The sequence below is a fragment of the Peromyscus maniculatus genome, chromosome 18 (assembly GCF_049852395.1).
Source record: "Peromyscus maniculatus bairdii isolate BWxNUB_F1_BW_parent chromosome 18, HU_Pman_BW_mat_3.1, whole genome shotgun sequence".
In the NCBI taxonomy this organism is placed as follows: Eukaryota; Metazoa; Chordata; class Mammalia; order Rodentia; family Cricetidae; genus Peromyscus; species Peromyscus maniculatus.
The window spans coordinates 12,017,164-12,043,782 of NC_134869.1; the positions used below are offsets into that span (position 1 = coordinate 12,017,164).

The 26,619-nt window shown below is 47.0% G+C and overlaps 1 protein-coding gene across 3 annotated transcripts in view; it reads left to right on the top strand.

The window, feature by feature from the left end:
• Positions 1-26,619, top strand: part of LOC102926303 (tetratricopeptide repeat protein 41-like) — a 61,248-nt gene that overhangs the window by 20,283 nt on the left and 14,346 nt on the right. For all 3 annotated transcript variants that reach the window (XM_042263384.2, XM_076554558.1, XM_076554557.1), the window contains exons 5-12: positions 5,990-6,150; positions 7,330-7,771; positions 10,007-10,246; positions 13,261-13,459; positions 14,754-14,932; positions 19,496-19,635; positions 25,259-25,430; positions 26,154-26,301. In XM_042263384.2, the coding sequence (XP_042119318.1) occupies positions 5,990-6,150; positions 7,330-7,771; positions 10,007-10,246; positions 13,261-13,459; positions 14,754-14,932; positions 19,496-19,635; positions 25,259-25,430; positions 26,154-26,301 (1,681 nt within the window). The remainder of the gene's footprint in view (positions 1-5,989; positions 6,151-7,329; positions 7,772-10,006; positions 10,247-13,260; positions 13,460-14,753; positions 14,933-19,495; positions 19,636-25,258; positions 25,431-26,153; positions 26,302-26,619) is intronic.

The following is a 26,619-nucleotide window of genomic DNA, read 5'->3' on the forward strand; positions in this document are numbered from 1 at the left end:
CTCTATATTAGAGTTTGAGGTCAGGGATGGTGATGCCTCCAAAGGTTGCTTTATCGTATAGGATCCTTTTAGCTATCCTGGGTCTTTTGTTTTTCCACATGAAGCTGAGCATTTTTCTTTCCAAGTCTGTGAAGAATTGTGTTGGGATTTTGATGGGGATTGCATTGAATCTGTAGATTGCTTTTGGTAAGATTGCCATTTTTACTATGTTAATCCTACCTATCCATGAGCATGGGAGATCCTTCCATTTTCTGATATCTTCTTCAATTTCTTTCTTTAGAGATTTAAAGTTCTTATCAAAAAGGTCCTTCACTTGTTTAGTTAGTGTTATCCCAAGGTATTTTATATTATTTGTGGCTATTGTAAAGGGTGATGTTTCTCTGACTTCTTTCTCAGCCCTTTTATCATTTGTGTGTAGGAGGGCTACTGATTTTTTTGAGTTGATCTTGTATCCTGCCACTTTACTGAAGGAGTTTATCAGCTGTAGGAGTTCCCTGGTAGAGTTTTTGGGGTCACTTATGTATACTTATCATATCATCTTCAAATAGTGAAAGTTTGACTTCTTCCTTGCCAATTTGTATCCTTTTGATCTCCTTTTGTTTTCTTATTGCTCTAGCTAGAACTTCAAGTACTATATTGAATAAATATGGGGAGAGTGGACAGCCTTGTCTTGTTCCTGAATTTAGTGGTATTGCTTTGAGTTTCTCTCCATTTAATTTGATTAAACATGAATCTTAATATAAAAAGAAAAATCATTATAAATGTGTTTTTTCCCATGAAAAATAAAATCATGACTCTAAAGATAATTAACATAAACATTTTTAAAGTACCAGCTGAATCGGAAAGAGCAGTTCTTGGGCCAGGTGTGATGGTTCACCCCCTTTAATCCCAGCACTCGGGAGGCAGAAGCAAGTGGATCTCTGTGAGTTCAAGGCCAGCCTGGTCTACAGAGTGAGATCCAGGACAGGCACCAAAACTACACAGAGAAACCCTGTCTTGAAAAACAAGAAACAAAACAACAACAACAGCAGCAGCAGCAAAAACAAAAAACAAAAAAAGAAAGAAAAGGAAAAAAAAAAGAGAGAAAGACTCAAACAGTTCTTGCCCCTGTCCTTGGGGCTGGCATTCTCTCGTTTGGATGTGAATCCCTGTGGCCTCACCCCCAGACCCTGCTTCTCCCTATCTAGGACTTCTCTGGTTCTTCGCAGGTAATAGTCTCTTAGGTGTCTCTTAACTGAGTTAACAAGCAGCATTCTTCCCTACGGTGCCTGGAGGAAACCTTTCCACACAGAGGCTGTGCCTGACTCTTCTGCCTTGGGCTAGAGCAGTGGTTCTCCACCTTCCTCAGGGTGTGACCCTTCAACACCGCTCCTCATGTTGTGGTGACCCCCAACCATAAAATTATTTCATTGCTACTTCATAGCTATGATTTTGCTACTGTTATGAATCGCAGTGTAAATCTGATGCAGCGTATCTGATATGCGACCCCTGTGAAAGGGTCGACCACCCAAAGGGGTCTCGACTCACATGTTGAGAGCCGCTGGGCCAGAGGAAGAGTGGAAAAGGCAAACCAGGGACTGTTCTCCCCACCCCATTCTTCTGGTAAGAAGCTGGCCACATAAGATACCAAGCAGGTTTGGAAGGGATGGTGCAGCCGGACAGATAACCTACTCTGACCTAACCTACACTCTTTGGGAACATTTCACAGTCAACAGAGGCTGACCGTATGGAAATCAGAGGAAAGAACATTCCAGGCAAAGGGGAACGCTAACACAAGGCTGTAGTCCCAGAGCTGGAAACACAGTGGGATGAGCTAGAAATGGACAGGGGGCCAATGTGGCCAGACAACAATGGATGGCATGGTCTCACAGACAAAATGGGGTGCGGGGCTGCTTCATCTGGGAGGGAGCTGTGCAGGTCAGAATATCAGGTGTGGATCCTGTTCCATGAGCCAGAGGCCAGTGGAGGGATTTAAGAAGGGTGGGGACGGGAGGGGGGGCGACACACACACACAGACGGACAGGACATGGCTTGATATACAGGGAGGCCAGCTTGCAGATGCAGGGTGGGGGGACACACACTTATTGTTGGTTGTTGAAACGGTCCCAGGGCAGCCGCGGTGGGGAAGGGCGGTGGGTGGTTTGGCTGGCTGTGGATGGAAGGAAAGGGGGACACGGAGGGGGGCTCCCGTTTCTGGGCTGCAGGAAAAGGGGTGCTCGCTGCGTCCGGCAGAGCTAGTGGGGTGCGCAAGCAGGTCTGGAGGAACTCAGGGCCCTGCTTCGGATGTGTGGTGTTTGAGATACGAGGTGGGTTGTGCCCATGGGGATGGCAGTCATGGGGCGGGGGTGCTGGGCTGGGCTGCATTCTGTCCTGGGGCCTGAGAACCTGTATTCAAACCTGTGTCTGTGACTTACTAGTCAGATGACCGTGGGTAAATTATCTTAATTTCTGTGGCTTGGTTCCTAGTTGGTTTTGTTTGTTTTGATTTTTTGTTTTTTGATTCAGATCTCATGTAGTTCAGAGCGATCTCAAATTTGTTGTGTAGTCAAGGATGGCCCTGAACTCCCAACTCTACTTCCTAAGTGTTCCAATCACAAGCCTGCCATACCCAGCTTTGTTTCTCTATTTATAAAATATGGATATCAAAGGAAAAGGACCTTTTAGGCATATAAGAGGATTGGCTAGGAAAAGGCACAAAAGACAAAGGCACTCAGTGTGGTGTGACCCTGGCATACAGTAAGCACTGATAACATTAGTGGGTACCATTGTTCCGCATCTGCCGAGGATGTACGGATTCATATGCGTCTGGCTTTGCCTGCTGGTGACAGTTCGTCTCTTGTCATCCACCTGTGTGTGCTTCGAGGTCCTGAGTAAATGTGAGGTGCCTCACAGTGACTTTGGGTGTGTTCATACAATTCACGTGGGGCAGGGCAGGTGTCTGCGCGCCTGGTGGGCTTCTGTGAACACGCAGGGTGAGTTCTCTTTGGTTGCACTTCCTGGGTCTGGAAAGCAGGTAAGATCAGAATCGGCAGCAGCAGGTGTGACTGTCTCCGTAGGCTCCTAGGCCTATTCTGGCACATCCCCTAGGTGCTCACTTGGGCTAGGCAGCTGATGATGTAAGCTTGGCCGAGCACACCCAATTACGATTCTATTCCCAAAGCGAGTTGTTATTTTAATGAGTGTGTCTTGGGGTTCAGGAAGCTCCTAATAAAAACAGCTGCTGCCTTTCAAACAAGCAGCTTTTTAGTCTGGCAGTGGTAGAACAAACTCAGGAAAGCCTGTGGACACCAGACAGCTCTCCATGAGAGAGCACTCTCCTTGTTCAGGCCCAGAAAGGGAGGCTTGGGGCTTGACCCACAATTCTGCCTTCCTTCCTCACTAGCTGGGTGATCGCCAGCGGTTACTCAAGCCGTGTGACGCGTTTCTCTCCTGTAAAACCCCCAAACCTGCCCTCTAAGGCTGTGTGAGAACCGAAAGATGAAGCCTGTAAGGATTGACAGTGGTACCCGGCAGGCTGCTGCTACTGTTATTTTGCCGCTGTTGTTATTTGTTGATGGGATTAGCGTTCCTCCCTGAGGCGGAGAAAGAAGCGGCGGGGTGCACTATTAAGGGAAACAGGACTCTCCCACCCCCTCTCTAGGTTAAGGAGGAGAGAGGCTGCCGTCGGAGCGGGCGTCGTCTGCGGTGTCGCCGCAGCCCGATTGGACTCTTGGGTTCCGGGCTGAGGGGCGTTTTCAGGGCTGCCTGTGCTGCGCAGCCCAGCTGGTTTCCGGGATGAGGTGATGTGGGTGCAGGGGTCAGAAATGCCGCTGAGAGAGCGCAGGTGCACACCGCAGACTCAGCTACTTTGTGGCCCGTTTTCCTGTGGCCCACCTCTGCATCTGCAAGCCTTTCTCTGTGAGGTGTGAGCAGGGACCCTTCCTCTCTGGGACACCAAACGCCATGTGTGACCTATTTCTGCTTTTCTGGCCCCAGCCTCTGCCTTCCAGGACAAAGTCTCTGGTGGAGGAGAACTGCCACTATCAGAGTCCCCTGATAGCCTGTTCCCCTCCCCGCCTGGTGTCCCTCCTGTGACACGCTTTGCAGAGTCAAGCTTTTTCTCGACGCAGTTCCTCTCCACCATGTTCCATGTGTGAGGCAGCCCTACCAGGCATTGTGTGAAGGGTTTCATCAGACCCTGGACCGACTTTGACATCAGCGTCCTGACAAGGAGACCGAGGCTCGCAGAGGCAGCGTCACCAGCTGCACATGGGCAGAGTAGAATAGTCTAAGCTCCGGCTCTTGCTGACCTCAAAGCTCTCAGTACTGCACTGTGGCGCCTCCTCGAGGCAGGAAAGGAAAACCTCAGTCTGTGGAAGATTTCCTTCTTGGTCCTCACCAGCACTGGCTCTCGGGAGACCCTGCCTGTGGGTTGATGATGTGCAATACGTGGGCAGACAGCCTCAGCTTTGTGACCTGCTTCGTGCCCTGGGCCACGATCTCTTCCTAGCCTGGCTTCTTGTCCTTTCCTCCACAAGTCTGGTTTCTTGGGAGTAGACCCACCACTTCAGGTTCATTCGCTTCTCTCAATTTTCCCTGGTGGCGAAATGTTTCTTGTTCTCTAAGCCTCGGTTCATGGGCCACCCCTCCGTGAGAGGGCTGATGGGCGGCTCTCCCTGACCGACAGCCAGTGTAGTCCCAGCCCCATGTGCTGGCGCTGCTGCTTGTGGATGTGAGTCCCTCCTTCTTGGCTCCCCAGGTGACTTACAAGGTCCCAGTGTTGTATGTCTGTCCCAGTATTTAGTGTTTGTGTCCCTCTGCAAGCCCTCGGAGTTCAGAGGTTATGTCTATTTTCCTGGTCATTGATAGACCTAGTGCCTGGCACAGGCATAGAAGATTCCTGGCAATTCTGTGCCGAATGATGACCTCCACATACACAAGGACCCACATGAGCATGTACACACACACAGAGCAACCAAGTCTGCCTATTAGTAAGTCATTAAGTGGGAATTTAAACATTTGAGATATTAACATTTAAATCAGAACTTCAAGATTGGCTCTTTCCAAACAAAGGGAAATGTTTAGGATCTTTTTCCAGTATTATCAATACTATCCTTATCTTTAACATCAGTGTAGCTGAAGTTTTCTCTGGTCCTGCCCAGTCCCACGTACCCTGTAGCCACTTATAAAATAATCACTCAGAGCTTATATTAATTAAAACTGCTTGGCCATTAGCTCAGGCCTACCACTGACTAGCTCTTACACTTAAACTCAGCCCATTTCTGTTCATCTATATGTTGTATGTGTTCCGTGGCTTTACCTGTGTGCCATTACATGCTGCTCCCTGGATGTTGGGCTGGTGTCTCCTGACTCAGCCTTCCTGTTCCCAGAATTCTCCTTGTCTGTTTATCCCACCTATACTTCCTGCCTGGCTACTGGCCAATCAGCTTTTTATTTATCAACCAATCAGAGCAACACATTCACAGCATACAGAGCATCCCACAGCACATCATTTTAAGAACAAATAGTTACGTCCACTAGACTGTCTTTTACTTGGAACTTTCTTCATTGTGATGCTTTTGCTTCAACTGCTGTAGCCTTCGGACTCCTGGGGAGGTGGGGGTAGGAGGGTCCCCAGAGCTCATTGGTCAGCTCCAGTTTCAGAGAGAGACCCTGTCTCAAAAACGAAGGTGGAGAGCGATCGAGGGGGACACCAGACATTTACCCTGGCCTACGCGCACGCACACACACAAGAAACATGTGTAAACACCGTACGTAGTATTTTTATATGAAATCCTGAAACTGTTGGAGACATCTGGTGACAAATACCATTAGCTCTTTGGGCCTGAATGTCTCGAGGAAGCCAGCCAAGCATGCGCATGCGTGTGTCAGCTGCAAACTGTGAGTAGCACTTCTTTCCCCCCCCCCACCCCACCCCCACTCCATCCCATCGGCACAGCTTAGCAGTGACTGGAACATCTTCACCTAATTTGAAATTTCTGTATTGTAGGTCCCCAGATTGAAATGGATTTTCTTAATGAAGACTCAAGTGTCTTGGTCTTTTCGCTTCTTATAGAAGTGTTCATGGCCTTCATCAGCCTAAAGCCATGTGTACTTGTACTAGATGGGATTGAAGAGTTGATTGGCATTTATGGGATTTCAGGTCAGAAGGTAACATCCTTTAAAAATCACACTTATTTTATGAAAAAAGGAAGACCCCATTATTTGGGTGTATATAATACATTTCTATTGTGTTGTGTTTCTAGGTATGCCCATTATTGATTTTAATTGTTACTTTGTGTTTTATTAGACAAATATTTACATGGCATTTACCATGGGCTGGGTACCAGCTTTAAACGTATCAACATATTCTTTTCGTCTCAGAATCGAAGGTCTAGAATGTACACAGATGCTCATCATCCTTGGTTGGACAGAGGACAAAGAGATGCTAGGTGTTGTCTAAGGTCCGAAGATAACTAAGTGGTGGGACCAGAATTCAGACACAGGGAGCCGGTGGGATGGCTCAGGGGTCAAGATGCCTGCTGCCACGGCTGACAGCCTTAGTTCAACACCTAGGATCTACATCGCAGGAGAGAACTGACCCCCAAAAGTTGTCCTCTGACCTCTACCCACGTGCCCTGGCACCTGCCTGCACACACACACACGTGCACACAAAAATAAAGAAATGAAAAGGTAATTAAAATTTTTAACAATAATCAAGAAAAGATCATATTAGGTGTTCAACTCAAGATAGTTTTACTGCAGAAAGTAACAACTCTTTACCATTACACAAGGTCTTATTTTATTAAGTGGTTCAATTTGCCTTTTATTGGATTTCCTCTGATTATGACTGTAGATTAGTCCTCAGAAGTATGAGGTTTTATTAAATTGTTTGTGGGAATCTGTTTTCTTTTTTAAAAAAGATTTATTTATTTTATGTATGTGATACTCTGTGATACTCTATCTGTATGTATGACTTTATGCCAGAAGAAGGTATCAGATCCCACTATAGATGGTTGTGAACCACCATGTGGTGCTGGGAATTGAACTCAGGACCTCTAGAAGAGCAGCCAGTGCTCTTAACCACTGAGCCACCTCTCCAGCCCAGGAATCCGTTTCTAAGAGTCCAGATTTGCACTATTAGATTCATCATATATGCATCAGTCAGCAGATTTCATTCTGTGCAAATTTGTATTTCTTCCTACCAAATGGCTTCTTATCCAAGTTACTGTTGGTGGCCATAACACACCCTTACCCTACACTCACACCCAATATTCCACCTACTCTAAGTCTGAAAACCATCCGCAAAGTCGTTTTAAGGTCTTTGAGGTTTTCAAATGTCTCCACCAGGCGAAAGACTTCTCGTGGCTGCCGGGTTCGCTCCCTCCACATTGTAAATTCATCCTGAGCACCGTCTCCTCCAGCCTGTCGTGCAAGTCACTGTGCGCCCGCCCGGATGTGCGGACTCTGGAGCTCTCGGGCGTGGGGGATGAAGACACGAAGTTCAGCATCTTCAGACAGCACCTCTCCACTCCCGACCAAGAGCGCTTTGGGCAGAGCAAACCCATCTTGAGGAAAAAGCCAAACCTGACCCCTCTGAAGCTGGCGATCATCGCCAGCGAGCTGCAGGAGTGCAGAATCTACCGTAACGAGTTCCAGTGCCTGAGGGAGTACTTAGAGATGGCCTCCGTCCAGGAGCTCTGGGAGTTGATTCTGAAGCGCTGGGTTGAAGATTACGGTTGGAATTTGAAGCAAAAAGAGACAAACTCAGATGCTGTGGCTTCAGGAAAAGGTTTGGGCAGTATTGGCATCTTGGTGGGAGTCCACGGGGACAAAGGTCTGTGGTGTAGGCTTGCTCAGGAGAAGGGTCTGGGGAGGGAACTGTCAGAGGAAACACAGGACTTCATTAGATTTGAATTTCAGATCAACAACAAATAATACCTTAGGGGAGGGATATAAAAAGAGAAGAATGGTATTCTAGGGGCTGGAGAAGTGCCTCAGAGTCCAGAGTGCTTCCTGCTCACACAGAGGACCTGAGTGTGGTTCCCAGCACCCACTTCAGATGACTCAGTCACCTCTAACTCCGTTTCCTGGAGACCTGATGCCTTCTGGCCTCTGCGGGCACCTGCATTCCCATGGTGCACATAAACTCACGCAGACACCGATAAATAAAAAATAAATCTTTAAAAAAGAATATTTTGATAGAAATATGTCTCTGATATTGCATGAGATGCACTTAATCACTAATTGGATTCTAGAAAAACAGCAAGTAATTCTCAGAATAAATATGTCCCAAATATTGCATGGGGGTATATTTGTACTAAAAATTAGTTTATCTGAAATTCATATTTAACTGGGCATCTCATCAGTATAAACCTCTGCTTTGATCCCACGGTCCTACTTTTGGCACAAGCCTATCCAGTGAATTTAGGTATATTCTCCATGTTTCCAGCCATTAGGGCCTCTTAAGCCTGCCAAGGATTCGGATACTTTCCATGTTTCTCTTGGATGGAGCCTTGGTACAGGGTGTCTTTGGCTGTCATCTGTTCCTGCACAGTCTTCCTGTGTGGTCGCTGATCCCAGATGAACTGCAGTCCTCAGAGTGTCCGTCTTTCCTTTGGTGGCTCCTGTTAGGAGCAGCGTTTGCCATCTTTTCTTGGTTGTCGAGTCTCTGCTGCCCCCTGCTGGTGTCATCCCTCATCCTCGCCACGGAGAAACTTAACCAGGCTTTTGTTTTGTTTTTGAGACAGGCTCTCTATATGTAGTTCTGGCTGGCCTAGAACTTGCTATGTAGACCAGGCTGGACTTCAATTCACGGAGCTCCACCTGCTTTTGCCTCCCAAGTCCTGGGACTAAAAGTGTGTGCTCCCACACCTAGCTGCCCTGGCTTCTTGAATCCTGGTTTCCTCGTCAACTCTCTCCTAGATCTTTCTCAGTTCTGCAGCTGCTCTTTTCTTCCTAGGTGGGGAGAAAACAAATAGCATTGTTAGCTCAGCCTCCGAGTCTCTTGCTTGCGGTGAACAACTTCTTCTAGAATTTTTGTATGATATTGAACAATAAGGCTTTTGAAAGTTTTTGCTCTCTCAAGCCGCTGTCTGTGCTGTAGGCCGGTGAAGTCCCATTCTGTGTCTGCTGCATCAGTCTTCTCTTCAGGCCATGGAACCTAGACTGGAACAGAACTGGAGAGGTGGATGAGGAGCACAGGATGCATCGATTACTGCTGTGCTACGTAGTCCCACCCAATTTTCTGCGCTACACTTTGCATTCCTATCAAGAAAATGGGTTTCAAGTTTACCGTCCTGTCCCCCACCTCCACAGAGGTGGAAGTGGGGCTCCTTAGAAGAGTCACACAGGCCATCTGACCCATTCTTCTGACTCCCTCCCCAGGACTACGCAGCAAAGCCCAGGGCTCCGTCCCCCGTCCCCCAGGCACTGTAGCTTCCCCAGCCCTGACCAGCGATCCTGTCTGGTCCAGGGAGCTCCGCCCCAGATCTAGGAAGAGCTTGGCCGAGTTCAGTCAAATTCAGGGGAAGGTTCATCAGCTGGGCTTCAGATCTGCCTTCCCCTGGAGACGGCAGGTGAAACGGGCCCCTTCAGTCCAGGAAAGGTCACAGTGGATCACAGCGCTTTGTTTCTCCGACATCTGATCTCGCTCTAGCTGGCGGATCAGAAAGCCAGCGATAGGACAGAAGCTGAAGGGGCCCTTTCAGGGGTGCTCGTGGGTGTGAAGGAAACACTTCTACAGGACAAGCACCGGCACTGGAACCGGCACCACTGGGCAGCATGCTCAGCAGTGACCGGACTTGTACCAGTGCTGGCTGTGACTTTGCAAATGGTGGGCAACACCACGGGCTCTGAAGGTAGGCTGGGCTGGGATCCCATGTCAGCACTTACTCCTGGGTGCCTTTGGTCTAAGTCCGGGGCCATTCCAGTGCTGAGGGAGAGAAGCTAGTTACTGACGTGGTGGAGCCCACGCTCACTGACTCACGCTCTCCTGCTTCCGTCCCCCGCTCTTGTGGCCGCACAGGGCTGAGTGGCTGGGTCGCCGACGCGCTCTGCTTGCTGTGCATCTCACACTGTGGGCTGACTGAAGACGAGCTGCTCCACCTCCTGGACATGCTGGGCTACCGGAACAACCAGAAAGTGACCACCGTGCACTGGGCGGCCTTCCGCAACGCCACCAAGCACTGGATCCAGGAGAAGCCCGATGGCCTCCTCTGCTTCCGACACCAGTCCCTGCGGAATGCGGTGGAGCACAAGCTGCTGGGTGAGGAGCAGAGTCTGCGAAAATGCTTTGGGGCTAAAGGGAGGGAGAGACCCACATTCAAGAGGAAACCTGTGTGGGATTCCTCTAGCGTAAATGTGCAGAACAGCGTCCCATAGGTTAAAGGAGACCTGACTTCAATGGCTGAGCACTCCAGGGGTTATTCCCTCAGGGAGTAGACTGAGTCTATCCTAGCTCCTTCCTCAAAATGACTTCTTAAAAATTATGGGTGATGACTTCCGTGTCTTACAGAACTGATGGGATCTTATGCAACGTGCTTAACTCCTTTGAACTCTGTTTCTCAGTTTCAAAACAAGGCTATCGATGATATTTACCTTGAGAGTAATGGAAGCCTGTGTAAACACAGCATCCCATCTGTTACCCAGGTCATCTCCGTGGCAGCCATTTGAAGGACAGTTCTCTAGTACCTTTGCGGGTTGGGTCTGTTTGACTGAGTGGCCATGCAACATTCAAGACGACACTCCTCTGTCATCTCCTGACCTGGACTAGAGTTTTAGGGACCCAACGGGAGATAGACATAATGAACTTGTTCTCTCAAGCCACTGAGATGAGCAGTTGTCAGGGTAGCATGTTCTAGCCTACCATGAGTCACCCTAGCTCACGAGTGTTCAGGCTAGTCTGTCAGTGAGAACTGTGCTGCAGTGCGTAACCACAGGCCAGACCTTTCCTCACATCCCATATGAGCTCTCTTTTTTAAGTAGCTTTATTTGTCATATGAAGATTCATAGCCTTATCTTCCTCAGGAGACTAATTTGTAAAAAGATAAAATGAAATGTGGTGTTATCTACAACATCCTGTAACGTCCTCCTTTTTCACGTCTGCGGGACATTGAATCCAGGGCCGTGCATGCTAAGCACATACTCTACAGTGAGCTACACCCCGGCCCCAAAATGTTGGTGATGGTAGCCTTTGTGTTTAATATTTCCAGGTTTGGGACTCAGGATATTATTTGTCCCATTTCTTTCTCTCTCTCTCTCTCTCTCTCTCTCTCTCTCTCTCTCTCTCTCTCTCTCTCTCTCTCTCTCTCTCTTTCCGAGACAGGGTTTCTCTGTGTAGTTTTGGTGCCTGTCCTGGATCTCGCTCCGTAGACCAGGCTGGCCTAGAACTCACAGAGATCCGCCTGGCTCTGCCTCCCGAGTGCTGGGATTAAAGGCATGCACCACCACTGCCCGGCCTACCTTACTTTCTCAATGCACCATCCACAGAAATGCCTTCACCGTACAGTGAGGGAGGAGTTTCCTTTCTCTTCCATAGGTCTCATGTGCATCACCACCAGAGCATATGAACACATGTTTGACAGAATAGCACAAACTCTCTCCAAATGTGTCTGTGACTTGGAAATCACTTCAGCATAAATGCAGAAGATTAAACACTCGGTTCTTCTTGGTTACAGTTTTTATGATAATATGGGCTTGGTGTGCTGTCTAGTGTGTGTTCCATTCAGCTTTCAAGAAAAAGTGTCAATCAAGGAAAACAAATGTAAAAATACTTCCAATATTTTGATTTTCAAGAACAGACCTCAGCTGGGTGGTGGTGGTGGTGGTGGTGGTGGTGGTGGTGGTGGTGGTGGCGGTGGTGGTACACCTTTAATCTCAGCACTTGGGAGGTAGAGCCAGGCGGATCTCTGTGAGTTCAAGGCCAGCCTGGTCTACAGAGCAAGATCCAGGACAGGCACCAAAGCTACACAGCGAAACCCTGTCTCAAAAAACAAAAACAAACAAACAAACAAACAGACGGAATAGCCATCCCCAGGCTCTGACTAAGCACAACTCCGAGCTGCTGAGAAGTTTGTTTCTGAGAGTCACAGTCTGTCAGCACCGTTTCCCTTGGGGATGGAGACAGAAACTCCTGGCTTTAGCACCGCATTCCTGTTTGTGTGCTCAGTGACCACAGGGCCCTTAGGAGACCCAGGAAGAGGGCTCGGGTCTCCAGAGTACTTCCCCTCACATGCTAGAGAGTGCTTATTTAGGCCGCAGCCACAGTGTGTGCTGAAACTAGAAAAGTGGACTGGAAAGATGGCTTAGGGGTTAAGAGCCATGGTTGCTCTTCCAGAGGTCCTCGGTTTTGACTCCCAGCAGACACATGGCGGTTAACAACTGTTGTATCTCCAGTTCCAGGGGATCTGCTGCCCTTTTCTGACCTACATGCAGTGCATGCATGTGGTATACAAGCGTACATGCAGGTGAAACATCTGTACACATAAAATAAAAATAAATGAATAATATCTTAATATCTGTAACTACCCTTCCGTTCCTTCTACACTGCCGCTCTCCTATTTCTTGAAACAAACAAACAAACAAAAAGAAAATAGAAAAGTAGTTGAAAGTGTTTCCTTGTGGAAGTCAGGGAAGAAAATTCAACATGAAATATCCATACATTTACCCTTAACCATAACTATATATACTTTCTGGAGAAACTCAGAATGTTGCATAAGATACTTTTTTTTGGGTCATGTATATGTGCATTTGTGGCTGCGTGGCTGCATGGGTGTGTGTGCATGTGCAAGTGTGTGTGTGTGTGCATGTGTGTGTGTACAGGTGTGCATGCATGTGTGTATGCAGGTGTGTGTGTGTGTGTGTGCATGTAGAGACCACAGGTTGATATGAGATGTCTTCTTTAACTTCTTTTCACATTATATACTAAGGCAGGGTCTCTCGCTTAAACCATAGCTCATGGATCTGGCTAGCTTAGCTAGCAGACCAACTAGCCTGCTCCAGGGATCCCCTTCCCCTTCCTCCTTAGCGCTGTGATTACAGGCGCGCCATCACCTCTGCCTGGTGTGTATATGGGTTCTGCAGATCCAAACTCCAGGCCTTGTGATTGTTCAGCAAGAACTTTCCCCCTGGGCCATTTCCCCGGCCCTGTACAAGCCACTCTCCGAGATGCTTTGACTTTTCCTTCCTTAATCATGGCATTGGAGTTGTCATATTTTTGTGATAGTATTTTCATACGCTAAAAAAGTCGGAAGTGTGAGGCTGCGATTGGTTTTGAAATAGGTGTGATCACTCCGGTCAGAGAGAGCAGTCCAAACACGTCTCAGAACACCGTGAATCACAAGAAGGCACGTTTCCACCAGGTCTTGATGAGGTACTTCCAGCGGCAAACCATTTTCTGGAGAGTGTATCAGGAGCTGCCGTGGCACATGAAGATGAGCCGGTGTTGGGAAGGCCTGTGCAGCTTTGTCACGAGCCCCAGGTAAGCCCTGCTAGCTGCAGAGGGAGAATCGATGTCACATTAGCAACATGGGTTCTCCGGGCAAAACATTCATTCATTCATGTGTGGACCTTACTGTGGAGTCCCCTTGCATGGTGGGTGGATCCCAAAGGATGCTGTTGGACCTCTCTGTCACTACAGCATGCTCCTCTTTCACGCCGTATGCATTCCTCCAGGCATTGCGTGGAGACGAGGACAGATGGGCTGTGCTGGTGGCTGGCTGGACGCGTGTCCTGGCTTTTCTTGCTCCATTCTTCTCCTGCTGTCCTTTCTCTGTCTTTCCCTGCTTCCTTCCTTCGCCCTCACACATTAACTCAGCCAGTTTGTCGGGGTCTCACCTGCCTCTGGCCTGTGGCACTGCTGTAGCCCTTGACGAAGACACAGCCCTAAGTTCTCACTTTCCATGTATGGGGAAGGGGCAGATGTGGGCCATGCTTCATGTGAAGCAGCAGGCATAAGGGACCCCCTTGTCTGGGAGGTAGCGCCGAGGAGCCTGCCCAGAGAACCGGCTCTGGCTATGAAGAGTCAAAGGCTCATATTTCTCTGGTGACAACCAAAGCTTCACGAAGTGTACGGGACTGGCCCTCCTACGAAGCTCTGGGAGTAGTAGGAAAGAGAGGGCGGGAAGAATGGAAGAGCCAAGGATGGGGGCATGGGTGGCCCGAACACATCTGGGCATGACGTCGTCATTGTACTTACACACTCTCCGCACCTGTGGTTATCTGCACAAGGTTGGACCCTTCAACGTTCCATCATGGACGGGGCAGGGAGCCATAAGTTCTTTTCCCCTCCGTGAGGCTCTTGGCAGTCAATGGCTGTTGGGGGACGGGTGCCATTTTTCAGTGGTATAGTCATTGATGAGGTGCCCCTGCCCCTGCCACCTCTGCTTATGGGAGCAACCCTAATTAAACTCTGTGGGACACGGACACACACACACACACACACACACACACAGAAACAGACAGACAGACAGAGACAGAAACAGAGACAGTGTTTGTGTGTCATGGGATATAGCTCAGTTGGTAGAATGTTCACCTAGCCAGGTCTCTTCATCATGCACAAGGCCCTGAGTTTGGTTAAACTGGGCATGATGGCACATATATATAATGGCAACACTTGGGAGATTGAGGCAGGAAGATCAGAAGTTGAAGGTCCTCCTTGGTCTGGCATATATGAGATCCTGCTTTGAGGGGTGGAGAGGGTAAGACTAGGCTAATGAAAGAAAAGAATAGCTTCCTTCAAGGCCTGAGTACTAAAATGATTCTATGTCCCATAGCATCACAGATTTCATATCAAAAATCCACAACCCGAGTTTGTGGACCAGGCTGCACCTTGTCCACTACTGGGATGTGCTGCTGGAGGCTGGCTATGACGTATCTGAGTCTTTTCTGCTCTGCGTTGCCAAGATAGAAGCAGAACAGTGCCAGAAAGTAAAGAAGCGACCCACGATCTCAGGTACGCAGGTAACAGTGCTGCTGTCCACGCACTCAGGAAACCAGCCATGGTGCCGCTGACCACGCCCTCAGGTACACCAGCCACGGTGCCGCTGACTACATCCTCAGGTACACCAGCCACGGTGCCGCTGACCACCTCAGGTACACCAGCCACGGTGCCGGTGACCACGCCCTCAGGTACACCAGCCACGGTGCCGCTGAGTCTCTTTTTCTGGGATAGAAACTCTCCCAAAGTCAATGCTCTTCTGTTTCCTCCCACGAGTCCCAGTCTGCCGGCCTCTCTGATTACTCCTCACAGTTGAATACAAGACTTTCTGCAAACAACGAGTCAGGATAAGGGGCTAATGTTGAAATGGCTTCTCTTTCTCTTCTCTCTGTGGCAATTTTCTATAGTTTTGTCTTAGCATTCTTTTCTCTCTATACTTCCTTAAGGCCCATCTCCAGACCTTGCTTAGCTCCATCTGCAACACTCACCTCCTTTTGGAGGGCCAGAGTCCATCTGCTTTTCATGATACTCTGTTTTCTTTAGTACTGGGGAGTCAACCAGAGCCTTGAGCATGCCAGGCAAGCGCTCTGTCCCCCAGCTACAGCCTCCCCTCCCCCCGAGTATTAGGGTTGTTTCCCAATCAACAGCTTTCCTGAGTGACCTTTGTCAACATAAAAACCACAGCTCTCATTCAAAGGAATCAGAGTTTACTCTGGACCCATCTTGAGTGACCATGGCCCGAGAACACAGATTTAGGTTACCCCAAATTCCATGTTCCAATGCAGAAGCAGTTTCATGAAGGTTTTATAGTTTTTACGGACAAAGAAAGTCATAAATCAAGGGAAGTTTAAAATACACTGGTGAATACATCAGAGAGGTGGGTACAATGAGATGGGGGAGCTGTTCTGTAGACCCAAGATGCTATTGGATGAAGTTCTTAGCTCTTGGATTGGCAGAAGCTAGTGTTCTGCTAAGATAATAGCTTCTAAGAGGTTTTATTTGTCATCACGAGGTGTTAGTTCAGGCACAGAGTGGCTGTCCCAGAAGGCTAACACTAGCCCTAGATAAAGTAATTAGCCCTGAACCTGCAAAATTCCAATCTCTCCACGGTACTGAAATTCCAATTGGTCCATCAGTCTCTGCGGACATAGACTCCTTCCAGGAGCTTTTCATTCACAGCCAGACACAGCTTCTTTTTAGGAATTCTTGTTCACAACATTAGCCATTCAAATCTGAACCCTTGACAGGCATCTGGACCTTCTCATCTCCTTGGAATGTAAAATCTCCACATCCTGCCGCTCTTCCTCCTCACCTGTTGCCTGTAGTAAACAGCTGTGGTGGCTCTGAGGCATCCCCATGTCCTGTTTCGACTCTGGTTCTTCTAACCTCACGTCCCTTTGCTTTGCTGACGGCTCTGGACAAACAGCGTTGACTTTAGCCCTCTGCATCTGTCTCCATGACTATGTTTGTGCTTTTGCCCTCTGACCTGGAAGTACATTAACTCCCAGCTACTCTGCAGTCCGGGGATGCAGTCTGCTTTCTCAGACCCTAGGACCCTGCGCATGTTTACTAGGTCCTCAGTACACGTTTACCTTGTGTATGACTGTGAAAGCAAGAAGCATGCCGGGCACACTGGCCCCAACACAAGGGAAACAACCAATGAGGAACAAGCAGTCAATTGTGACAACTACATTAGAGCCAGTCCTCTGAAATAAACAACCATGTGGAAGGTTAAATCCTAGAACAGCAGTTCTCAACCTGTGGGTCGCAACCCCTTGGGGTCACATCAGATCTGCATATCAGATATTTACATTACGATTCATAACAGTAGCAAAATTACAGTTATAAAGTGGCAACGAAATAATTTTACGGTTGGGGGTCACCAGGACATGAAGAACTACATTAAAGGGTCGCAGCATTAGGAAGGCTGAGAACCACTGCCCTGGAGCGTATGAAGAGAGGCAGACCAGTGCCCATGTTGTCAGACCATGAGTCAAAGGTTTTACATACTTTTGCTTGTATGTATCGACATACAAACACAAGTGTCTATCTCCTATTTTGTTCATTTTTATTGCTTCGCCTTTCTGTAGCACGTCTGCATGTGCTAGGCAAATGTTCTATCACTATGCTACATGCTCAACCTTTTTTTAAAATGTAATTTTTATTGATTCTTTGGGAATTTCACATCATGCACCCCAATCCTGCTCATTTCCCAGCCCCTCTGTATCCACTCCTCACCCCTGTAGTGTCCCCCAGAAAAGCAAATTAAAAAACATTAATTAAAAACAAAACAAACAAACAAAAACCCACTTTGCGTCTCCATCTTTGCGGCCTCTCCGCCACCTCTGCATTCATCTTGGTGGCATTGGGAGCTGCAGTGTGTCACACAGTAGGCCCTTTGTCCGCTCAGCTTTACTTCCAGATGTCCACTGCAGTGAGTGGTCTGTCTGGTTCAAGACCTCTGGCTCCTGGGACACCTCAATACTGAACTCTCTCCGAAACTCCTCTAGGACATCCTGCTATTGCCCTGAGTCATGGAGATCCTGCGGCTACAGTTCCACAGGACCAGTCCCCCCTCCACACACTCTGGCAGGTCACAGATGGGGTAGATGCTGGGGTGGGCCAACTCAAAGCCCTGGACCTGGGTCCAAATGGTAGCTGATTTGGTCAGTCCAGGCAGCTGGGACTGCCCCCTCAGGCAAGAGGCAGAATCAGCTCTTCTGTGCTCAGGTCATCAGGGCCAGCCCTCCTGCGCTCATGGTGAGTGGCGGGGCCATCTCTCCCGAATGTGGAGCCAGCTCTCCTTTGAGGGGCAGGGCCAGCTCTTCTGCTACAGTGGCCAGTGAGAGGCAGGGTCAGCTCTCCCAGGCCAACAAAGGTGGTCCTGGCTCAGCACAGCCCTCGGATTTCAACACCCATGGTTCCCATGGCCCCCCGTGGTAACAGGAACCACAGACATCAACTCAGACCCTGGCTGCTGTAGGGCCACTGACCCAGACATGGCCCTAGGCAGCAGCTCGGGCCTGGACATCACCCTGGCCCCAGTGGCAATGCAGGTCACCCAGATCAGTATGGTCCTGAACATCACCATGGCAAGTAGGCCACCCCCAGGAGCCTGTTCCTCACCTCCTCTGCTTCTTCAGTTCTGCCTCTTCCCACAGCACATGAACCTGTCCATTTCTCTTTCTTTCCCATTTCTCCATCATATATTTGCTCATCATAACAGTGCCTACCTGCAGGCGCCACAAGGCCTGTGGGTGTCTTCAGCCAGCCCAGCCCGTGAGGACCCAGATGAGCCTGTGGGTGTCTTCAGCCAGCCCGCATGCCTAACCTTTTTTATTTTGAGACAAGGTCTCATGAAGTTGCCCAGGTTGTCCTTGAACTCCCCCAGTGTCCCTGCTGACCTTGAACTTGTGACCTTCCCAACTCAGCCTTCTGAGTAGGGGAGGGGTTTTACAAGTCTGCCTGTGGACATTTCTAACATTTTTCTTTCTATTTAACCTAGCAATTCTTGATAGTTGTAACAGAGGGAAGAATTGTGTAAGAAATATTAACTTAAAAGCTGGGTGGTGGTGGCGCACGCCTTTAATCCCAGCACTCAGGAGGCAGAGGCAGGAGGCTCTCTGTGAATTTGAGGCCAGCTTGTTCTACAGAGTGAGTTCCAGGACAGGCTCCAAAGCTACACAGAGAAACCCTGTCTCGAAAAACAAAACAAAACAAACAAACAAAAAAAAAAAAAAAAAAAAGAAAGAAAGAAATATTAGCTTTTTTGCTTTTTTTCCTGAAAAAAATCATTCCAAAACACAAATTATAACAATACATGGATTGAACTTGTCTTAGTTGGGGTGTCTATTGCTATGAAGAGACACCATGACCGTGACAACTTTTATAAGGAAAACATTTAATTGGGGTGGCTCGCTTACAGTTTCAGAGGTTCAGTCCATTACCATCATGGCGGGGAGCCCATATGGCAGTGTGTAGGCAGTCATGGTGCTGGCTACATCTTGATTAGAAGGCAACAGGAAGTGGACTCACACACTGGGTAGTACCTTGAGCATGAAACCTCAAAGCCTGCCCCCACAAAGACACTTCCTCCAAAAAGGTCACACCTACTTCAATGAAGCCACACCTCCTAATAGTTCCACTTCTTATGAGCTTATGGGGCCAATTACATTCAAACTACCACAGAGCTGTAAAATTGTTCAGCTCTTTAGATTTTAACATTTATACAAGGTTGTACAATATCATTATAGACTTTTATGGTGCCATTTAAAGTATTTGCCAATATTTGTAATAAAATCTGCTCGTGTCTTAAACAAGAAGTTGAAGTGTCTACAGTCCCAGCACTTTGGAGGCAAAGGTAGGGGACTGTGATTTCAAGGCTAACCTGGGCTGCAGAGTGAGGCGTTATCTCCAAAAATCCAAAAGAACTTGTCACAAACAAAAACAAAGAAAACAACCGATCACCCCCTACAAAAGGAATGAGAAATACAGCTGTGGAGTCCTGAAGCGGGAGCAGGCCAGGCATCTGTTCCTTCCCAGTGTCCTTCAGGCCTGTCTGCTTTCTTCCTGTTCCAGTCCTGGAGTGCAGCCTCTCCCAGGTTACTGCCGCTGATAAATGCAGGATGATACTCTTCGTTGGGAGTTTCCTGAAGCACATGGGCAAGATCAATGATGCAGAAAGGCTATTCTTGAGTGTCGAGGAAATGTTACTACAGGTAAAGAATGAAATCCTCCAAGCTTTTCCCCCTTGGTGTCTTTCAGATACCATTGACCTTTGCTCCTTCATGACTTTATGGCTTACTATCCAAGTAGGGGAGAGTCAGAGGGTTTGTTCGCCAGAGTGGAGACTACAACCCGCACCTCAGCTGTACACCAACAGCACCGAGCTCCAATAAACAGGAGTCATTAGAGAATGACAGCTGCAGAGAGGTGTCACTGTGGGAGGGAATGGAATTACAGTCATCTAAAACTTGTTTGTCACTTTCATGGAGACCTGGGAGAAGTCTGATTGATTATTTCTTGATTTTTTTTTCTTCTGAGCCATGAACCTTTGGCTTTACTGAATGTAATGAAAAGTTTACTTCTGAATGTAATGTCACCTGTAAAGTGACAACAGGCCCCTGGTCTGGTAAGTGGTGTCTATCTGTGATAACCCTGAGAAGGCCAGGGCGCGTGAGGGACTGGTGTGCAGGAAGCTAAGAGGTGAGTTTAAAGAATGAAATGAGGAAGATGCACACATGGGAGCCTGTTTGAGAAGCTTCTCAGTAAAAGGAGGAAGATAAACAGTCAGGAGAGTAGGAGGCTCAGGTCAAGTTTGATCCAGGTTAGATGTGTTTATGTGGGGCAGGAAATGAACCTGGCAGAGGGACAGGTTGTGCAGCAGGCTCTGAGGAGGCTGTGGTGTGGGACAGATGTGCAGACTGAGGCTAGGGGCAGGTCCCGTGGAAGGAGCTTAGCCTTGTCTTCATTCAGGGTGGGTATGAGAGAGGAAATGAGTGTTTTTTTTTTTTAAAGATTTATTTACTTCTTGCTGGGCGGTGGTGGCGCACGCCTTCAATCACAGCACTCGGGAGGCAGAGCCAGGCGGATCTCTGTGAGTTCGAGGCCAGCCTGGGCTACAGAGCAAGACCCAGGATAGGCACCAAAACTACACGGAGAAACCTTGTCTCGGAAAAAAAAATTATTTACTTATTGTGTATATAGTGCTCTACCTGCATGTATGCTTGCACGCCAGAGGAGGCACCAGATCTCATAGTGGATGATTGTAAGCTACCACGTGGTTGCCAGCAACTGAGCTCAGGACCTCTGGAAGCTGCCGGTGCTCTTAACCTCTGAGCCATCTCTCCAGTCTGTGAAAACACTGTTAATGTGAAATTTGAAGAAGAGGTTGTGGCCGGTGAGATGGCTCAGTGGGTAAAGGCTCTTGCAGCCACGCCTACTGACTTGAGTTCATTTCCTGGGACTCATATGATGGAAGGGGAACACTGTAGGGTTGTTGTTGTTGCTGTTGTTGTTTGTTATTTGTTTGTTTGTACTCTTTTGGCTCTTTGAGGGTCCACCACTAAGCTCTCAAATAAACACATGGAGTCTTATTCTTTCTTATGAAAGCTTGGCCTTAGCTTGGCTTGTTTCTAATCAGCTTTTCTTAACTTAAATTATCCTGTCTATCCTTTGCTTCTGGGCTTTTATCTTTCTCTATTTCTGTATATCTTTTCTTTCCTTCCTATTCTGTGTCTGGCTCTGTGGCTGTGTGGATGGCCCCTTTTTTTCTTGCTCCTCGATCTCTTCTTCCTAGATTTCTCCTCCAATTTTTTTTATTCTCTCTGCCTGCCAGTCTTGCCTGCCCTTCTCCTGCCTTGCTATTGGACATCTAGCTCTTTATTAGACCAATCAGGTGTTTTAGACAGTCAAAGTTACATAGTTTCACAGAATTAAACGAATGCAACACATCTTTGCATCATTAAATAAATATTCTGCAGCATATATAAGTTCTATGCAACATATCTAGAACTAATCTTCCACATTTCCCCCTTTCTGTCTAAATAAAAATGAAAGGTTTTAACTTTAGCATAGTAAAACTATATACAACAAAAATGGTTATCAAGTAAGAATTACATTTACAATATTAGGTCCATTTGTATTTAGCAAATTCAGAGAAAATACTTCATTATCTTATCTTAGTCATTCCAAAGTTTTATACTTATTTTACTTTCTATCATAACTAAGGAAAACTATAACTCTAACTATTTAGCCTTTAACTCCATCAAAGACCCCAAAAGGATGTAATATTACCTAATAACAGAGACTTCTGGCTGCCTGGACAGTCACCATAAGTTCCTCTGCAACATTGTGGCATCCATCTGGGCCTACAAGCCCAGAGTCTCTGGCAGACTCTTCTATGAAGTAGGAATTTTGAAGGACTGTCCTGCCTTGTTTTGGCAAAGTTTAGCAGTCACTTTCCTGTGGGTCTTGCACATCAAGTTTATACAGCATACTGTCAGCAGTCAAGGAAAAGCACTTTCTTGCCCAAATGGCTAGCCTTGCCACATTGAAAGCAAACTTCATATGGAGTTTCTTTGATGCCCATCATCCTTTTATGAAGTAAATTGGTCATGCCAGGAGAAGATGTGTCTCATTGTCATGAAAAGCCCCATCTTAACAAAACATTTTAAATGCCATATTCTGTAGGTGTTTGAAGTGTTTGAAAATCATCTATCTGTCTAAAATATACCTGTTTAACCTTGAAAACATACCTGATGTGACTACAAGTTTATTATAGATTAACTACTAACCTCATTTCTTAATTATACATCGTATCTTAAATGAGCTGCTTAAGTACAAAACCCCAAACAAAAGTAGAAACATATATACAGCAAAACAAAAATAACTTTCAATTTGTATCAATATACCAAAATCCATGCCAATGTAAAAATATCTGAAATTAATAGCTGTCTTTTTATCCTATATTTCTATATTCTCCTAAATGATATCAAACATCCAGAACCCACCAAATAACTAAATACTACCCACCCTATCTCTTGGGAATGTGGGCATCATGCTCTCCAGACTGCTTCCTGTTGTCTATGGGCAAAGGCATCTTTAGGGGTCCCTGAGAAAAATTGAGGTAATGGCCAAGTCCTGGGAAGACCAGCTATAACCTTTGTTGATAGATATCACCTATCAAGATTCAGGAGGTCTCCCCTGATCAAACCTGATCCATATCAATCCTGAAGGAATCCACAGCCTTTCATCTCATGTGGGAACAAAAGCAAAACCTCTTCTCCAAAGAAATGCATTTTTTTTTTTTTTTTTTTGGTTTTTCGAGACAGGGTTTCTCTGTGTAGCTTTGCATCTTTCCTGGAGCTCACTCTCTAGCCCAGGCTTGCCTCAAACTCACAGAGATCTGTCTGCCTCTGCCTCCCGAGTGCTGGGATTAAAGGTGTGCGCCACCACTGCCTGGCAGCAATGCATCTTTTAAATTCCATTTTACAAATATGTTTTTTGACTTCCATTTTGAAGTTAAGGCATTCTTAAGCATATTGGCTGCTTTATTTCAGCAGTTCCTCTTTCAATCCCTGAGCAGCTGTTGTTTGCTTATCAACAATCAAAAAATTCCAGGATCAACACAGCAACATACAGGACTCAGACTCGCTGTGTATTTCCCATCTCTATGTGGCTTCTTCTTCTTTATTTTTTTTTAATTTTATTTCTCTCTTTAAAGACTTCATTATTTTTAAGCTATTTCTTTCTTTCTACGACTGTCCATACCCATTTTCTTTCTTTCTTAAGCCTACGCACATTGTAAAGCACACTGTAACTGTTTAGAGGTTTTTTTCTGTCTGGATCTGTCTTTACTGCATATCTCTAGTCTTTTTTGACCGTGTGAGCAAACTTTAAACTGCTAAAACTACAGCTGGGTCCTCTACATGGCTCTATTGATTGGCTCCACCTGCTTCTCACCGGTGAGATCCAAGCCTGAAGCTTGAGGTCCAGTCAGAGATTTGTTTGACCTGGAGCCGCATTCAACCCCCAGCACTGGAGTGCCCGTGTCCTGCACTGTGGCAGGGTTTTTACTTAGGTTTTTGTTTCTCTTGAGTGTGAACAAGACTGTCCAAGTGCTCTGCTTACGGCAGAGCTTCTTAAGGGAGCTGTGTCCATGTTTGGTTTTGTTTTTTTAAACTTTGAGCTTTCTCGGGCCCTATGGATAGATAGCCCCACATTGAGTTTTTATTTTTAACTCTTTTTACTCTTTTGGCTCTTTGAGGGTCCACCACCTAGTTCCCAAATAAACACATGGAGTCTTATTCTTTCTTATGAATGCCTGGCCTTAGCTTGATTTGTTTCTAGTCAGCTTTTCATAACTTAAATTATACCATCTACCTTTTGCCTCTGGGCTTTTACCTTTCTTAGTTTCTGTATATCTTTTCTCTCTTTCTTATTCTGTGGCTGGCTCTGTGGCTGTGTGGATGGCCCCTTCTTTTCTTGCTCCTAGTCCTCTCCTCCCAGATTTCTCCTCCTGTTTATTTTCTCTGCCTGCCAGCTCTGCCTATCCTTTCTCCTGCCTTGCTATTGGCTATTTAGCTCTTTATTAGACCAATCAGGGAATTTAGACAGGCAAAGTAACCGAGTTAAACATATGCAACATAAAGAATGCAACACATCTTTGCTTCATTAGACAAATATTCCATAGCACAAACGAGTGTAACACATCTATAACTAATCTTTCACAATAGAGAACTGCCTCCTGTAATGCAAGCTGTCCTCTGGCCACCCATGTACATCATGGTGTGCACACATGTATACACACACACACACACACACACACACACACACACACACACACACACGATGCAGACACAAAAAATGTAATATAGTTTTTTTGGGGGGTGTTGTTTTTTGAGACAAGGTCTCTCTCTGTGTAGTCCTGGCTGTCCTGGAACTCACTCTGTAGACCAGACCAGCCTTGGATTTGCAGAGATCCGCCTGTCTCTGCCTCCCAAGTGCTGGGAATAGCGGCGTGCGCCACTGTGCCTGACAATAAATTTACCTTTTAAATGGAGGTGCTGGAGAAAAGGCTTAGGGTTTAAGAGTGCTTGCTGCTCTTTCAGGGAACTGGGGTTTGGTTCCCAGCACCCATGTCTTGTGGCTCACAGCCACCTGTAACTCTAGCTCCAGGGGATCCGACACGCTTTTCTGCCTCCATGGGCACCTGCACATATATGGCATACTGTCCTCTGGGCTTGCGTCCTTTCTCAGTTCATCTCCTTGGTTTAGGGCACACAGTCTCATCTAATGAATCATTTGGAGCTTGCCTCCTTTTCTCATGGGCTTAGTCACGTAGTGAGGACACCGGTAACTTTCCAAGCTTTCGAATTCCGAGACAAGATGGGGAGAGGGGCCTAGCCAGGCCTCCTGCTTAACTGTGACTGAGGAGTTCTGAGCATATCTCAATCTATAATGGGCCGTGACATCTTCTTCCTTACGGTAGTAAGCAGAATTTACATTACAAAGGTGTCAGATATGAAGCAATGAGCTCTCTGGTCCCACTGAATTCAAGCAGCATTCCCAGCCACTCATGCATGCAGGATCACCTGGATCACCTTTTCCTGGAGTACTTGACACACATAAGGGAGGCATTGGCATGTTACCATTAACTAATAATCTGTGAAACGTCCAAAATGAATTCTTATTTTTTACGAGTCTGCTACTACAGATTTCATCATAGCAGTTCATCTGATAAATGTTTAAATCTCCCTGAGAAGTGATGTGATGGGTGCTGTAGCTGTTGCTGTCAGAGTCTCTGTTTTCAGGGTTGGTTCCCTTTGTCGTTGTGTATAGAGCCCATCCATGACAGAAATGCTCCTCAAAGCCCAGAATGCCATTGGAGAACTGTATCTTGAAATCGGGATGACTGAGAAAGGACTCACGTATTTTCAGAAAGCGTGGTCAAATCTGCTGCGGTTTACGCTCAGTGACTTGAAAACCAGCCAGGAATTAATGAAGCAGAAAGGTAGGCGACACCCACGGAGGCCACTCCGCTCCTCGCAGTTCAGAGAGCAACCCCAGGGAGGGGGAGGGCCGGGTGATGCCAAAGAAAACTACCCACTGTCAACCGTGAAGGTGCATCTCTCTATCCCAGCACGTAGGAGGCCAAGGCAGAACCCATGTAAAAAGGTGGACACGGTGGCACATGCTTGTGACCCCGGTGCTGAAGAAGCAGAGATGGCTGAATCCCCAAGGCTCTCTGGGCAGCCAGCCTCACCTGTTAGTGAGTCCGAGGCCAAAGAGAGACCCTGTCACAAAAAAACAAACAAAAAAGTGTGTGTGGTACCTGAGGAATGAAACTTAAAGGATCCTCTGACTTCTCATGCTCTCTCTCTCTCTCTCTCTCTCTCTCTCTCTCTCTCTCTCTCTCTCTCTCTCTCTCTCAGTGTGTGTGTGTCTTGTATTTCCACACTCATCTGCACCTATATCACCCTAAAACAGATTTAATCTTCGGGTTCAAACTATTGTCTTTGTTCCTTGGACCTTTGACTGCTGCATGCGTACAGACACTTTGTATGGAAACAGACCCTAGTATGTGTAGGTCAGTGATTGATTTGTCCAGAAGGACCCTGGTTCTTGGCATGATGAAGAAATGGTATGAAATGCTAGGCCTGTTGACATGTTGACTCTTCTGTGGATAAACAAAACCTTAAGCATTATATTCTTTGCCAACATTTATGTCCTGTAGTCAAAGTGATGAATAACCTGGTAAAGTCAGCATCTGAGAAATTCTTAAAAGAAAGCCACATTTTGGATTATGCTACTGAAATCTCCAAGTTAGTGACTGATAGCCCCCGCGATCAAGCTACCATGAAATATACTGAAGGTGTTCTCATGTAAGCATGATGTTTTTCTTTGTTCTTCCTGCTTTCTGTATTAGCTGCTATTCTCTTTATTAATATGCTAGGGGTCTGAGGATGCAGCTCAATTGGTAGAGCGCTTGGCTCGTGTACATGAAGTCCCAGGTTCATTCCCCACAACAGCGTAAGTTGGGCACAATGATGCATGCCTGTAATCCCTGCACTTGGGAGGCAGAGCGGGGGAAGGGATGAGGAATTCAAGGTTGTCCTCAGCTTCATAGGAAGTTCAAAGTCAATTTAAGCTAACATGAGACCCTGTCTCAACAATACATATTTATATTTATATTTGATCGG